The following is a 16,484-nucleotide window of genomic DNA, read 5'->3' as shown; positions in this document are numbered from 1 at the left end:
GATATTTTCAAAGAAAAATAGCCCACATGGAACATCACGGTATCTGCCCCGAGAATTAAGCGAGTTAAAATAGATATTGGAATGGAACATTCATGTTTGGTAACTGTATGTTAGGAATGTCAGACGCGTGTGTGTGTGCATGCATGTGTGTGTGTGTGTGTGTGTGTGTGTGATTCAGGCGCAAATACATCAAGACGTCACTTCATAACCTCTGGCTCAGGAGGCTCCTGTCATCTTCACATTTCTGATATTGTCGGCCGTGCCCTGCAGACACGCTAAATATAGAATGGGGACAGAGATTTCCTGTTCGTAGCCAACTGCTCTGCTCATTTACATCCGACACAAACTTTGTGCTTTCACAAAGTCTCCTCTAAGTTATTTCGTTCTAATGCGATGATTGTCCACATACATCAGATTTGTGCATTTGTCCTGATGACATTCCTGTCAAGTAGAGTACAGTAGAGTACAGTACAGTTCTCCATGTGCTGGTGCCACCGTGCAGGACAGATGGCAACTATCGCTTTACCTGAGCCGAGTCGAGTACTGCAGCAGGCAGAGAGACTCGGTTTGACCTTGTTTTCTCACTTTGCATTCGCAGAATTACACAAGGAGCTCTACAGAACCCGCTGTGCCGATTCATTTTCCACGCTTATCTCTAATGGGACCGGTGGAAATTACATCGACGACCGATATTAAATTAAGGACATTTTACGACTTGCAAAGCTAAAGCTAAACAGCAAAGAGAAGGGCTCCAATTAATGGATATTGATTCTTTTATAATAAAACTTCCTCTTTTTAAATGGCCTATTAGCTGATTTTTCTTAGCTGAAAAATATTCTTTAAGGCAGGCGAAGTTGGGAGAGTGGCCGTGCCAGCAATCTGAGGGTTACTGGTTCAATCCCCACCTTCTACCATCCTAGTCACGTCCGTTGTGTCCTTGGGCAAGACACTTCACCCTTGCTCCTGATGGGACCTGGTTAGCGCCTTGCATGGCAGCTCCCGCCATCAGTGTGTGGATGTGGAAATACTGTCAAAGCGCTTTGGGCTCCTTAAAAAGGGGTAGAAAAGCGCTATACAAGTACAACCATTTACCATTTTTCACCTCAGGGCCCAACTTTTTCCCTACAGACTAGAGTTGTACAGTATACCTGTATTAGTATAGTACCGCAATACTAATTAATCATATTCGGTACTATACCGCCTCTAAAATGTACCGTAGCTCACCGGCGTCAAAAAGTAAACAAACGCCATTGGTGGATCTACACCTGACATCTACTGTAATGATACCAAGTACAGGAGCGTATCTAGTCAATACTACTATGATTACATAGATATCTTCTTTTGTTTTTAAAAATATATATATATATATGTACATATTATGTTTATAAACTCAGGAAATACGTTCCTGGACACATGAGGACTTTGAATATGACCAAATGTATATTTTTTCGTCGTAAATCTACTTACTTACTTGTAATATTTTGACTTTGTTCTCGCAGCTTTGTGACAACACTTTTTTGTCCGGAATTTAAAGACTTATTTTTCTAATTTCAACTTCTCGTAATATTAAGACATTTTCCCCCCCAGCTTCATGACTGTATTTTTGTAAAACTCCAACTTATTTTTTTGTAATTAAACAAAATTTTTTTACAATTTCCATCTTATTTCTTAAAATATTACAACTTTATTCATGTAAGATGCAACTTTTTTCCATAAAATGTAGTAATTTTTTCTCGTAATATTACCATTCGTCTCCTGGTACTACTGATATATTCCCGTAGCTTTATTATTGTATTCTTGGAAATATGAAAATGCTTTGTCTCAAAAAATGACAAAAAATGTAAATGAATTAATTTAAATTATTTTGTATTTATGTTTTTTCTTTGAATTTTATAACTGTTTTCATGCATTATGTCTCTCTTCCCCTAGTTGTGATTATAATCTTTGAATTACAACCTTTTTCCTGTAATTTAAAAACGTACTCTTTTTCAATGTAATCATTTCTCTTTTTATAGCTTTATTTATGTAAACATTTTTTTTGTAATAAGTTATTTTGCTAATATTGTGACTTGTCTAATGCTACGCCTGCTCTACTGTCCTAGCTTTACTACTGCATTCATGTAAAAGACAATGTTTGTCTCGTAAAATTACTAATGAATTCTCGTAAAATGATAAGTCTTTGCTCAGAATATTACGACCGTCTCCTAGCACTACGACTTTATTCCCTTAGCTTTATGATTGTATTCTTGTAAACTAGACATTTTTTTCTTCTAATATTACGACTGTCTCGTAAAATTACAAATTAATTCTCATAAAATCATGTTTTTGCTCTGAATATTACGACTTTTCCATGTCGCATTTTGACTTAAATCTGATCCCTTTTTTCCTGCATTATTCCAAAGTTATTGACATAAAATCAGGACTTTGTCGCATTTAAGAAGTATAAAAAATATGACTGATATTTCAACTTTATTCTATTTTTTTTTTCCCGGTTAGATACGTGTTAGTGTACTCTTATACACTTTCATATGAAATCTCTTGCAGAAGTTAACAATATTTATTTTTTTTTTTTCTGTAAAAACAATGTCATTGCAAATTATGCATTCTGCATGGCTCATCAGGTCATCATCAATTCAATAAAATTACAAACCACACAAAGCTGATGAGGCAAACCAAACCAAAACAAAAAAAATGCTTGTATGCAAAGTCTAAAGCTGACTCAGCGCCTTTTGTCAAAGTGCAAGACCAGTGAGTGTCTTCACTGGACAATTACATTACCTTCAATTAAATCAACGTATTGTCCGTCACCAGTGATTCGGAGCCACAACATACACAGAGCTCATCTACAAGAACAATAAATACTGTAGCTTCCCTTCAGCCTAAACAACGTCTTCACTCTCGGCTACATCTCAACTCGAAAGGTATGAAAATTTAAAAACACAAAAGCCTGGAGTTTTTTTGATTCCTTTCCAACCACAAACTCGAGTCCCACACACTCCAACACGTCTGCTGGAGTCCGACCAGACTAAACAAGCCTGCAGAACTTGTATGCCTGGGACGTTATTACGAAAAACTCTGGGGATTCCAGATGTTGTTGTTTTTTATCCACACACACGGCAAACAATAACAATTGCATAGTTGTAGGTGTAATCACGCTAAGGTATAATTCTCAAATTGGAAGCCTCTTCAGATTATAAAACAACAGCGGGAGGCATGAGACGTCTTATGGGAAGACACCGGAGACACAGTGGAGTCCATAATTGAATATGGATGCTCTTAATGCATTACCACAATAAGTAATAAAATAGGCATTCCCATAAGAACAGTTTGGTATTAATACAGTGTGAGTAACATATTACATTACTAGTTAAGTCTGCGATGAGATGGCGACTTGTCCAGGGTGTACCCTGCCTTCCGCCCGATTGTAGCTGAGATAGGCGCCAGCGCCCCCCGCGACCCCGAAAGGGAATAAGCGGTAGAAAATGGATGGATGGATGGATTACTAGTTAAGTATCTTCCAGATGATGCAAAATTCAGATTATAATAAAAATAAATTAGAAGTTAGATTTTTTTCTGTCTAAAAGTGGGATTTAGCTACATAAAGTAGCAGTGGTATGTATGATCTATAGCAGTGATTCTCAAACTGTGACAAGTGGTACATAGACTCCATTTAGTGCTTTGCCAAATAATCACTTGAGTGTTTTATTTCCCTATATGTTAGAACACAGTGTTACTGTTCAAACTGTAGTAACGTTACAGTGGCAAAAAAAATTAAATATGCTCTGCCTTGTTTTTAATGAATACCTATGCCTATAATGCTACTGCATTTTAATGTTGGTTCTTATGGTACTTGGAGAACTTTCTTTTGTTTTTTTTGGTGGTATTTGGTTTAAAAAGTTTGGGAACCACTGCTTTAGGGTATTATTACATTACTAGATCAGTATATTCCAGATATTACATAACTCAGATTATATTGGAAATTAATGATGAACTACATTTTTGTTTGTTTTTTGTGTACAAATGGGGTTTAACTACATAAAGTAGCACAGGCGTGTGTTATCTACTTTAGGGTATTGATACAGTATAAGTAAGATATTACATTACGAGATAAGTATGTTCCAGGTGCTGCAAAACTCAGATTATATTGAAAATACATGAGAAACTAGATTTGGGGTTTAACTACATAAAGTAGAAGGGGCATGTATGATCTATACCTAATTGTGGTACGTGTACCACTAGTGATATGTGGGCTCCATCTTGTGGTACGCCACAGAATCACTTCTTTTATTTTTTAAATACAGTGTTACTGTTCAAACCGTGTAATTTAACAGTGGTCCAAAAATATCAAATATACTTGCTAGTTAAAGCCGCTCCCTTGTCTTAATAAATACGTAGGTCTCCTACGCTACTCCATTTTAATGTTTGTCATGGTACTTTTAAGTAAACATTGATTGATTGATTGATTGATACTTGGAAAGCCAAGTGTTTTCAGAAGTGGTATTTGGTTTAAAAACTTTGGTAACAATTGTTTTTAGGGTATTATTACAGTAGGAGTAAAATATTACATTAAATGGGTTGTACTTGTATAGCGCTTTTCTACCTTCAAGGTACTCAAAGCGCTTTGAAACTACTTGCACATTTACCAATTCACACACACATTCACACACTGATGGAGGGAGCTGCCATGCAAGGCGCCAACCAGCACCCATCAGGAGCAAGGGTGAAATGTCTTGCTCAGGACTCAACGGACGTGACGAGGTTGGTACTAGGTGGGATTTGAACCAGGGACCCTCGGGTTGCACACGGCAACTCTCCGACTCTCCGATTACTAGATCAGTATGTCCCAGATGCTATATAACTCAGATTATATAGGAAATACATGATAAATTACATTTTGGGTTTTTTTTTTGTCTAAAAATGGGGTTTAACTGCATCAAGTATTCCACAGGCATGTTTTATCTACTTTAGGGTATTGAAACAGTATAAGTAAGATATTACATTACGTGATAAATCTGTTCCAGATGCTACAAAACTCAGATTATTTTGAAATGGAAATGAGAAACTAGATTTGGGGCTTAACTACATAAAGTATAAGGGGCATGTATGATCCATACCAAACTGTGGTAAGTGTATGAATACTTAGGTCTACTACGCTACTGCATTTTAATGTTGGTCTTTATGGTACTTGGAGAACCACATTTTTTTAGGTGTACTTGGTATGCCACATAATGTTATTTATTATTTTTTTAAATACGGTGTTATTGTTCAAACTGTGTAATGTTACAGTGGCCCAAAAATATATTTAAAAAAAATGATAGTTAAACCAGCTGTTTTAATGAATACTTATGTCTACAACGCTACTGCTTTTTAATGTTGGTCTTCATGGTACTTGGAGAGCCACAATTTTTTTTAGGTGGTATTTGGTTTAAAACTTGGAGGTATTATTACAGTAGGAGTAAAATTTTACATTACTAGATCAGTATGTTCCAGATGCTACATAGCTCAGATTATTTGGGAAATAAATGATAATTTGTTCTTTTTTCTTTTGTCTAAAAATGGGGTTTAACAACACGAGTAGCACAGGCATGTTTTATCGACTTTAGGGAATTGATACAGTATAAGAAAGGTATTATTTGAGGCTCCATCTACTGGTATGCCACATAATAATACATATTTAAATACAGTGTTAATATTCAAACTGTGTAATGTTACAGTGGCCCAAAAATATCAAATATACTTGCTAGTTAAAACTGCTGCCTTGTTTAATGAATACTTAGGTCTACTACGCTACTGCATTTTAATGTTGGTCTTTATGGTACTTGGAGAGCCACATTTTTTTAGGTGGTACTTGGCTTAAAAAGTTTGGGGGCGTTATTACAATAGGAAGAAAATATTACATTACTAGATCAGTATGTTCCAGATGCTGAAAAACTCAGATTATATTGGAAATAAATTATACATTAGATTTTTTTTTTTTGTCTAAAAATGGGGTTTACTACATAAAGTAGCACAGGTATGTTTTATCTACTTTAGGGAATTGATACTGTATAATTAACATATTACTTGTGGCTCCATCTACTGGTATGCCACATAATACATATTCTTATTATTATTTAAATACAGTTTTACTGTTCAAACTGTGTGTAATGTTACAGTGGCCCAAAAATATCAAATATACTTGCTAGTTAAAACTGCTGTTGTTTTAATGAATACTTGGGTCTACTACGCTACTGCATTTTAATGTTGGTCTTTATGGTACTTGGAGAGCCACATTTTTGTCAGTGGTACTTGGTTTAAAAACTTTGGGGGTATTATTACAATAGGAGTAAAATATTACATTACTAGATCAGTATGTTCCAGATGCTGAATAACTCAGATTATGTTGGAAATAAACTATACATTAGATTTTTAATTTTTTTTGGTCTAAAAATGGGGTTTACTACATAAAGTAGCATGAACATGTTTTATCTACTTTATCAATCAATCAATCAATGATTATTTATATAGCCCTAAATTACTAGTGTCTCAAAGGGCTGTACAAACCACAACACAAACCACATAAGGGCAATACTTTAGGGTATTGATAAGATATAACTTGGGACTACTACTACTGGTACGCCACATTATTATTATTATTATTATTATTGTTGTTATTATTTAAATACAGTGTTACTGTTCAAACCGTGTGTAACATTACGGTGGGCCAAAAATATCAAATATACTTGTTAGTTAAAACTGCTGCCTTGTTTTAATGAATACTTAGGTCTACTACGCTACTGTACTTTAACCTTTGTCGTGGTACTTGGAAAACCAAGTGTTTTCCGAGGTGGTACTTGGTGAAAAAAGTTTGAGAACCACCAATCTAAACCTTGACAATAGCACACATTAACAAGGGAGGGGTCCAGACAACTTTTTTCCATTAAAAAAAAAAAACAATACATTTCATTCTGTAGATATTGACAGTGTAGCTTACTGTAGACTAGATGGCAGACAACAAAAGAAATAAAATAATAATTCATATTTACAGTGACATCATTCGGAATGAAGACTGAGCCAGATGTGTGTTGTCAAGGACTCTAATTATACAGAGAAGGAGAAGATCATAATGGAAGAAATAAAGCATGCACTTACCCAGGAACAAATAGCGAAATGTTGCAGCAGACATCGCGGCTGGAAATCCCACATACAAAAAAAAGGAAGAAAAAAAAAAAAAAAGAATAAGAAGAAGAAAGAGCTGCTGGAAACAACAATGCGCTTCGTCACATTCAGACGCGAATGTCGAGTTGCGGTTGGAAAAAGGTGCGGAAAGGAGCAGAAAAGGACAAAAAGGGCATCATGTGTCTCCGCCAGCCTTCTCCGTCATCCTTCTCAAGGCGGGAGCACGCTAACACACACACGCACACACACTTGGCCTGGCATCAAAGTTGTCCCCTTCCTCGGACACCTTCCACCCACACACACACACACACACACACACATACACACAATGGAAAAGCGGCGTGGAGGTTGTGGCAGTGGGACGTGTCGTGTGCTGCTCCTCACATGAGGTCCCCCTCCTCTGTTCCTCCGCTGCACAACACGCCAGCGCGGAGGAGGAGGGAGGAGGGAGCGGGGAGGGGGGAAGGGGGAGAGGGGGGGACTAGGTGCATGATGATGCTGAAGGATGGAGACCTCTAGAGTCCATACTTGGCAACCCTCCCGGATTTTCTGGGAGACTCCAGAAATTCAGCACCTCTCCCGAAAATCTCCCGGGACAAATTTTCTCCCAAAAAAATCCCCCAAAATCTCCCGAAATTCAGGCGTTGACTGTTTTCACGTCCACTTTCCCACAATATAAACAGAGAGCCCGCCCAATGACGATATAACTCAGGGGTTGGGAACCTTTTTGGCTGAGAGAGCCATGAAAGCCAAATATGTTTTTATTTAAAATGTTTTTTCCGTGAGAGCCGTATAGTATTTTTTAACACTGAATACAACTGATCAGGTACAAACACTGATGACATCTATTGAACAGACAAGAAGCAAGGAATTAAACAGAGACTGGATTCAATTTAGCTCAATGAGGAGAAACGCGTAGACCTGTAACCTTGTACAGTGTCGTCCCACGCTCTGACAAGAGATTTCTTCGCCTCCTCTTTTATTTGGACTTTCCCTGATTACAACAACTAAATGCATGCATCCCTTATTCTCCAAAAAAAAAGCACAAAAAAAAAACATTGTTTTTCTGAAGGTAACCAATAATAAATAAAATACTTTTGACCATTAATGCGACTTCTTGAACAGGTGCGATAGAAAACGGATGGTTGGATTAAAATGCATGAGAATGTGTTATAATTTGAACATTATTTTTAACACTGTGATTACCAGCGGAATTATTACTTATCGAATTATGCAATGTCAGCTAAGATTTATCTGAGAGCCAGATGCAGTCATCAAAAGAGCCACATCTGGCTCTAGAGCCATAGGTTCCCTACCCTTGATATAACTGTAGAATGATCGAGGGCGAGTTATTGGTTTCTTATGTGGGTTTATTGTTAGGCAGTTTCATTAACGTCCTCCCAGCGCAGTAACACACAACAACAGCAAGCAGTTTGTCTGCTGTAAACAGCAATGTTGTGACACTCTTAAACAGGACAATACTGCCATCTACTGTACATGCATATTTGACAGTAACATCTACGGCAGGGGTCACCAACCTTTTTGAAACCAAGAGCTACTTCTTGGGTACTGATTAATGCGAAGGGCTACCAGTTTGATACACACTTAAATAAATTGCCAGAAATAGCCAATTAGCTCAATTTACCTTTAACTCTATGTTATTATTAATAATTAATGATATTTATCTTTGAGGAAACACTGATCATCTTAATGATTTCTCACAATAAGTATATATTTTTGATGACATATTTTAAATAGCCCTGCGATGAGGTGGCGACTTGTCCAGGGTGTACCCCGCCTTCCGCCCGATTGTAGCTGAGATAGGCGCCAGTGCCCCCACGACCCCAAAAGGGAATAAGCGGTAGAAATGGATGGATTATTTTAAATAGGTTAAAATCCAATCTGCACTTTTCTAGCTGTAAATATACTCCTCCCCTCTTAACCGTGCCCCCGACCACGCCCCCCGACCACGTCCCCACCTCCCGAAATCGTAGGTCTCAAGGTTGGCAAGCATGTTAGAGTCTGAACTTCTCTTACACATCATCCTGCACTGCAATAAGTGCCTTCTGTTGTGATTTGAGAAATTAAAAGATTAGGTCAAGGGTCGGCAACCTAAAATATTGAGCCATATTGTACCAAAAATACAACAAATATGTCTTGAGGAGCGGAAAAAAATAAAAGCCATATTACATACAGATAGTGTGTGATGAGATAGAAATTGAAATAAGAGGACTACAAGCTTGGCCCTGCGATGAGGTGGAGACTTGTCCAGGGTGTACCCCGCCTTCCGCCCGATTGTAGCTGAGATAGACACCAGCGCCCCCCGCCACCCCAAAGGGAATAAGCGGCAGCAAAATGGGTGGATGGACATAAAGGCCTACTGAAATGAAATGTTCTTATTTAAACGGGCATAGCAGGTCCGTTCTGTGTCATACTTGATAATTTCGCGATATTGCCATATTTTTGCTGAAAGGATGTAGTAGAGAACATTGACGATAAAGTTCACAACTTTTGGTGCTGATAAAAAAGCCTTGCCTGTACAGGAAGTAGCAGACGGTGACGTCACAAGGGTGAGGGCTCCTCACGTCCTCACATTGTTTATGATGGGAGCCTCCAGCAGTAAGAGATATTTGGACCGAGAAAACGACAATTTCCCGATTAATTCGAGCGAGGATGAATGATTCGTTGATGATATTGATAGCGAAGGACTAGAAAAATAAATAAATACATAAAAATAAAGTAAAAAAAAAAAGGCGATTGCATTGGGACAGATTCAGATGTGTTTAGACATATTTACTAGGATAATTCTGGGAAATCCCTTATCTTTCTATTGTGTTGCTAGTGTTTTAGTGAGATTAAATAGTACCTGATAGTCGGAGGGGTGTGTCCACGGGTGTCTTGAGGCCAGTCTCTGAGGGAAGTCGACGGCAGCTGCATGGATGGCGCAAGCTCAGCTGATCTACGGTAAGAGGCGACTTTTTGACCACAATTTTCTCACCGAAACCTGCCGGTTGACATTCAGTCGGGATCCATGTTCGCTTGATCGCTGTGATCCATAGTAAAGCTTCACCTCCGGGAATTTTAAACAAGGAATTACCGTGTGTTTGTGTGGCTAAAGGCTAAGGCTTCCCAAAAGACTTTGAAATAAGATTTAAATTTGATTTTACAGATTTTCGAGATTTGCCAGAATATTTTTTGTGAATTTTAATCATAATAAGTTTGAAGAAATATTTCACAAATATTATTCGTCGAAAAAACAGAAGCTAAAATGAAGAATTAAATCAAAATGTATTTATTATTCTTTACAATAAAAAAAATATATTTTCTTGAACATTGATTTAAAATTGTCAGGAAAGAAAAGGAAGGAATTTAAAAAGTAAAAAGGTATCAACAACAAAATAAGAGGGTAAGACTAGAACTAAAACACTACACACAGGAAAACACCCAAAAATTCCAAAAGAGTGACAGCATGATGTGACAGTACACCTACTTTGAGACAAGAGCTATATTGATGAATGGTTGGTTATGGTTTGAATTCATATGCGAGAACGACTTTTTATTTCCAATATCGACTGCTGAGTTTGATTTTTTCCATGTTTTCTGCTGGTGATGTGCTTCAGGATTTTTTTCAATGAAAAGATTGTGCCTTGGCTCCGAAAAGGTTATAAAACAGTGACCTAAGCAATGTTTTGTTCTCCTTTGTCGATCAACACTTCCTGCTTAAATGCAACTTAGCAGGAATGACGAGTGAGTATCCAATCACAGTCTCGTTAACATCATTTATTGATTGAAACTTTTATTAGTAGATTGCACAGTACAGTACATATTCCGTACAATTGACCACTAAATGGCAACACCCGAATAAGATTTTCAACTTGTTTAAGTCGGGGTCCACGCTAATCAATTCATGGTAATCAGGCTACTTAGATAGGCTACTGTCAACAACTCGTGATCTGATTGACTATCGCAACTGTCTATCACCTCTATGTGTTCTCAAATTCACCCGCTAAAGGGTGTGGCACCTGCTCCCAGTGAGTATCCAATTACAGGACGCGTAAACATCACGATCAACGTGAAAGCCTTACTGACAACAACTCGCGATCTGTTTGGCTATCGTAATTATCTATCAACTGTATGTGCCCGCTCACTTATGGTGCACAAACGCCTGCAATGTTGATTCTGAAGGCCCCGGGCAGATTTTGTCCAGCATGGCAACAAAAGCTAGCTAAATTCTGATTGGATAAAAACTGTAAACTAAAAACAGCACTGGAAGGAGCATAATATGATATAAAGAGAATATGAATACTTTTAGATATTTAGGGAAAGTAAATAAAAAAAGTATTGTTTCTCTAATTATGATCATGATTCCTGGTTATGTTAGGCCAGCAGAGAAGGCCTTGCTGGCCCTGATGGCACACCACTGTCTAAATCACTCATCTTTGCCTGCATGGCGAACAAATAAAGTATGTTTTTTACAAGTATCATCCCTGCAGGACGAGGGATAACTAAACATGCTTCACTACGCACCGTAGGAGGACACAATAACTCACAACAAGCTGGCGCTCTGGAAGGTAAACAAATTGGTGGATCTATGCATACAGTACATCGACTGTAACTATAGCAGGGGTCACCAACCTTTTTGAAACCAAGAACTTCTTCTTGGGTACTGATTAATGCGAAGGGCTACCAGTTTGAGACACAAATAAATTGCCAGAAATAGCCAATTTGCTCAATTTACCTTTAATGAACAAATCATATATATATATATATATATATATATATATATATATATATATATATATATATATATATATATATATATATATATAAATGGGTATTTCTGTCTGTCATTCCGTCATACATTTTTTTTCCTTTTACAGAAGGTTTTTTTGTAGAGAATAAATGATGAAAAAAACAATTAAAAGAGGAGAAAACACGAAAAAAAATTAAAATTACATTTTGAAACATAGTTTATCTTCAATTTCGACTCTTTAAAATTCAAAATTCAACCGAAAAAAATTGAGAAAAAGTAGCTAATTCGAATCTTTTTGAAAACATTTAAAAAATAATTTATGGAACATCATTTGTAATTTTTCCTGATTAAGATTAATTTTAGAATTTTGATGACATGTTTTAAATAGGTTAAAATCCACTTTGAAATTAGATTTAAATTTGTTTCTACAGATTTTTTAGATTTACCAGAATAATTTTTGGGGAATTTTAATCATATTATGTTTGAAGAAATATTTCACAAATATTCTTCGTCGAAAAAAACAGAAGTTAAAATGAAGAATAAATTAAAATGTATCTATTATTCTTTACAATAAAACAAATTTAAAAGACTTGAACATTGGTTTTAATTGTCAGGAAAGAAGAGGAAGGAATTTAAAAGGTAAAAAGGTATATGTGTTTAAAAATCCTAAAATCATTTTTGAAGTTGTATTTTTTCCTCTAAAATTGTCCTTCTGAAAGTTATAAGAAGCAAAGTAAAAAAAATAATGAATTTATTTAAACAAGTGAAGACCAAGTCTTTAAAATGTTTTCTTGGATTTTCAAATTCTATTTGAGTTTTGTCTCTCAGAATTAAAAATGTCGAGCAAAAGCGAAACCAGCTTGCTAGTAAATAAATACAATTTAAAAAATAAAGGCAGCTCACTGGTAAGTGCTGCTATTTGAGCTATTTTTAGAACAGGCCAGCGGGCTACTCATCTGGTCCTTACGGGCTACCTGGTGCCAGCGGGCACCGCGTTGGTGACCCCTGAACTATACCAAGTACAAGTGTCGGATATAGTCAATATTACAATGATTACATAGATATTTTTTAATCATCACAAAATCTTTTATAATTTTTTCTTTTGCTCATAAAGTCCGGAAATATGGACACAGGATAACTTCATATAAGACTAATTTAAGATTGTGTAACTACATGGTATTGGATTTATACCAACATGTGTAGTATTACTTAAAACTAATGTAAAGTATCTAAACAACAAAGGAACACGTGCTTATTACATTTTAACAGAAGTGTAGGTAGAACATGTTGAAACAGAAATTAAGCAGATAAACATTATATTGGCAAGTAGATTAATAAAGCATTTTCTATCACTTGTCCCTAAAAATTTTGACTAAATATGTTACTGCATACGTATAAGCCTTTGCTTGCTAACTACTACTAAAACAGTAGTCTAGACTGTTCACTATCTTATTTTATGACACTATTTTTCTTTGATTGCAATAAGAAACAAATGTATCATAAGATTTTCTGTTAAAATAAAGCCAATGATGAAAAAAAAATTGGGGTCCTCTTTAGTTTGAAAAGTATGGAAAAGTGTTGAATACATTTTGGTACCGGTAACAAAATTGTGGTATTGGGACAATCATAGTACCTGCTAAATCCCCCCCAAAAATACATATCAGTCCGATTTGTCCCGATCATTCCCCCCAAAAATCCTGTCAACTTGTTTTACCGCAACAATGTTTGTGCATGCCGTCAAAGTTTCCATGTGGTTTTCTTTTTTGTAATCTTTATTTTAATAGCAATGTTTTTGTTTTTAATAACAATTAAAGTTAAAGTTAAAGTACCAATGATTGTCACACACACACTAGGTGTGGTGAAATTTGTCCTCTGCTTTTGACCCATCCTCTTGATCACCTCCTGGGAAGTGAGGGGAGCAGTGAGCGCCCAGGAATCATCTATGGTGATGTTGAACAATGTTATATAAAAGGCCAAAACACATACAAAATTATTGACGGATGTAAGCATATAGTATTTATTTTGAAACTGTATGAATACGTCCAGAAACCCAAACAATGTGCTCAACTGTAATTGGCAAACAAATCCAATTTAAATCAAATATATCATTTGACAATACTGACAAGTGAATTTTAAAAGTGTGCTTTTTGTTAAGCTGCAGATATACTTAAGTTAAGTGCCACATTTAAAAAAAAAATCAACTTTTAAAAGCTAAGATTACGCTATGGGAGTCAGTAGCGCCCCCCATGTGTTATTCATTGCAATGATGAAAGAGTGAAAGTGGATGAAATTGTGGCAATAATACTCCCTGAATTTTAATATTATTATTCTCTATTCGTTTTATACAAATCGTTATTAAACATTCAAATATCACTGCACGCGACATCGCAGTAGCTCCGTCAAAATATATTGTGAGTCCAGGAAGTGACGCAGGCCTCGCATGTGCTTGGACCGATTGGGTTTTCCAGAACCGATCAGGTGGTGACAATGGTTTTTGATCATTTCCATAGTTTCTGTCACGATGAATAAGTGTACACATTTTTTGCAAGTTATCCAAAGTTTTACATTTTCCTGAAGCCCTCCAAAATGTTTTATTTAGTCTGTGGAATAATAAAATCAGTACGGAAAACCATTAAGGGTGTGCCAATTAACATTTTTGACCACAAAACACGATACGATTATTTGGCCTCAGATATGATTCGATTTTGAGTCCCTACACTTTGACAATAGATCATAAAAAAATATGTATCATAGCAACTAACTAAAGTAAACACAATAACACATTTTTATAAACCATATCTGTGGAGGGGGGCGTGGTCTGCGGGCCTGCAGCAAAGCGTGGTGTGTCAGGACCAGCCTTGGAGTCAGCGATAGGTGCATAAAAGGCCCACCTGGGCCTTGTTATCTGATCACCTGTAGCTCTGTATAAGCAGCAACCAGGAAGATAGACGTTGTTGGAGCTCGTCGACCCGGGGCATTGGGTAAGCGTCAAAACGTGACACCTCATTTACCTTGTAAATGAGGTGTCACGTTTGGTTTGATGAGGTTTTAAAAAATTATGTTTTTAAATTTAATTTTATTGTTGTACTTAGTCTGATTATCAAGAATAATGATGTATAGACAACCATCTCTTAAATTTGACAACAAGCCTGTACTGGAATTGCCTGTGTGCATCAAAGCTAACAATTGTGCCAAAACAATCTAAACTTTAGATTTCCTTCACTCTTTTTAAGGGTAACAATTGTTTTTTCATTAAGTCAGTGTGTAAAATCTTAAAAGTACAGTATATACTATGTGCCTTATTATTACCAATTTGACATTAAAAAAAAAAAAGGGATTTTACCTCAAATTTAACTGACTTACTTTAGAGAGGGCAATGTGGGTGAGCTCTGATACTAATTTCGTAATTTTCCACATTACAAATTGAGAACCAGTGCCCTCTAGTGGCGAAATACAACACATGTGACAACCAACCTCATTCACTCGTATTAATTTCAATTTGATGTGATTTTTGTGTTACACTTCCCTGCGAACCTTCCTTTCGTAGCATGTTATGGTGTGTGTGTGTGTGTGTGTGTGTGTGTGTGTGTGTGTGTGTGTGTGTGTGTGTGTGATAATGGTTAGAGTTGATGGCGAAGGACTAGATAAACGTGCCGTTCGGGTAAATATTTGCGAAGCTGCTATAACTTAATGTGAAGTTAAAGGGGGGTGCTGGTATCCCGCCTGTAGTTGGCGCCCTGGACTTTAAATAAAATATGAATCTCTTTTTCCCTCTCACTCATGTGGGGTGCCCTCAAGAATGCCTCGCTAAGCAATTGCGCGCGAAGTCGATAGCTGCGACCGCTACTGGCGGTGGTGCAGTGCTATGATAACTAAATAAACAGTCCTTAAAAGGGTCCTACTAGGGTTGTTATGAGTACCGCGGTACAAATTGATTAAAAAGGGTACTATGCTGCTTCTGAAATATATGGTCACGTTGTGACATTGCTGGTTTTACGAGCAGAGGTGCCTGTTAGGCAAAATACACGCACAGAGTACTTACAAGCAGAAACAGTGTGTAGACGGAAAAAAGAGAATGGACGCATTGCGGCTTAAAATCTAATGATATAGGATGAAGGCCTACTGAAACCCACTACTACCAACCACGCAGTCTAATCAATGATGAAATATTAACATTGCAACACATGCCAATACAGCCTTTTTAGTTGACTAAATTGCAATTTTAAATTTCCCGCAGAGTTTATTGTTGAAAACGTCGCGGAATGATGACGCATGCGCGTGACGTCACGGACTGTAAGGAAATATTAGCGCTGCACGACTCGCGGCTAAAAGTTGTCTGCTTCAACCGCATAATTACACAGTATTTTGGACATCTGTGTTGCTGAATCTTTTGCAATTTGTTCAATTAATAATGGAGAAGTCAAAGTAGAAAGATGGAGTTGGGAAGCTTTAGACTTTAGCCACACAAACACACGGTGATTCCTGGTTTAAAATTCCCGGAGGTGAAACTTTCCTATGGATCAGAGTGGTCAAGCAAACATGGTTCCCGACCAAATGTCAACCAGCAGTTTTC

At 36.8% G+C, this 16,484-nt stretch overlaps 1 protein-coding gene across 2 annotated transcripts in view; it reads right to left on the bottom strand.

Moving 5' to 3' along the window:
* The window catches only part of clmpb (CXADR like membrane protein b), a 387,744-nt gene that overhangs the window by 255,847 nt on the left and 115,413 nt on the right, over positions 1–16,484 (bottom strand). Inside the window, exon 1 of one of the 2 annotated variants that reach the window (XM_061878755.1) lies at positions 7,132–7,564. The exons of the other annotated variant lie outside the window; for it this stretch is intronic. Within the exon in view, the coding sequence (XP_061734739.1) occupies positions 7,132–7,165 (34 nt within the window). The 5' untranslated portion in view covers positions 7,166–7,564. Of the gene's footprint in view, positions 1–7,131; positions 7,565–16,484 lie in introns of those variants that run through there. 2 annotated transcript variants of the gene reach the window in all.

Source organism: Nerophis ophidion, linkage group LG18 (genome assembly GCF_033978795.1).
Source record: "Nerophis ophidion isolate RoL-2023_Sa linkage group LG18, RoL_Noph_v1.0, whole genome shotgun sequence".
NCBI lineage: Eukaryota > Metazoa > Chordata > Actinopteri > Syngnathiformes > Syngnathidae > Nerophis > Nerophis ophidion.
Note: the sequence above shows the minus strand (reverse complement) of the source record. Positions and strands in the feature narration are given on the sequence as shown.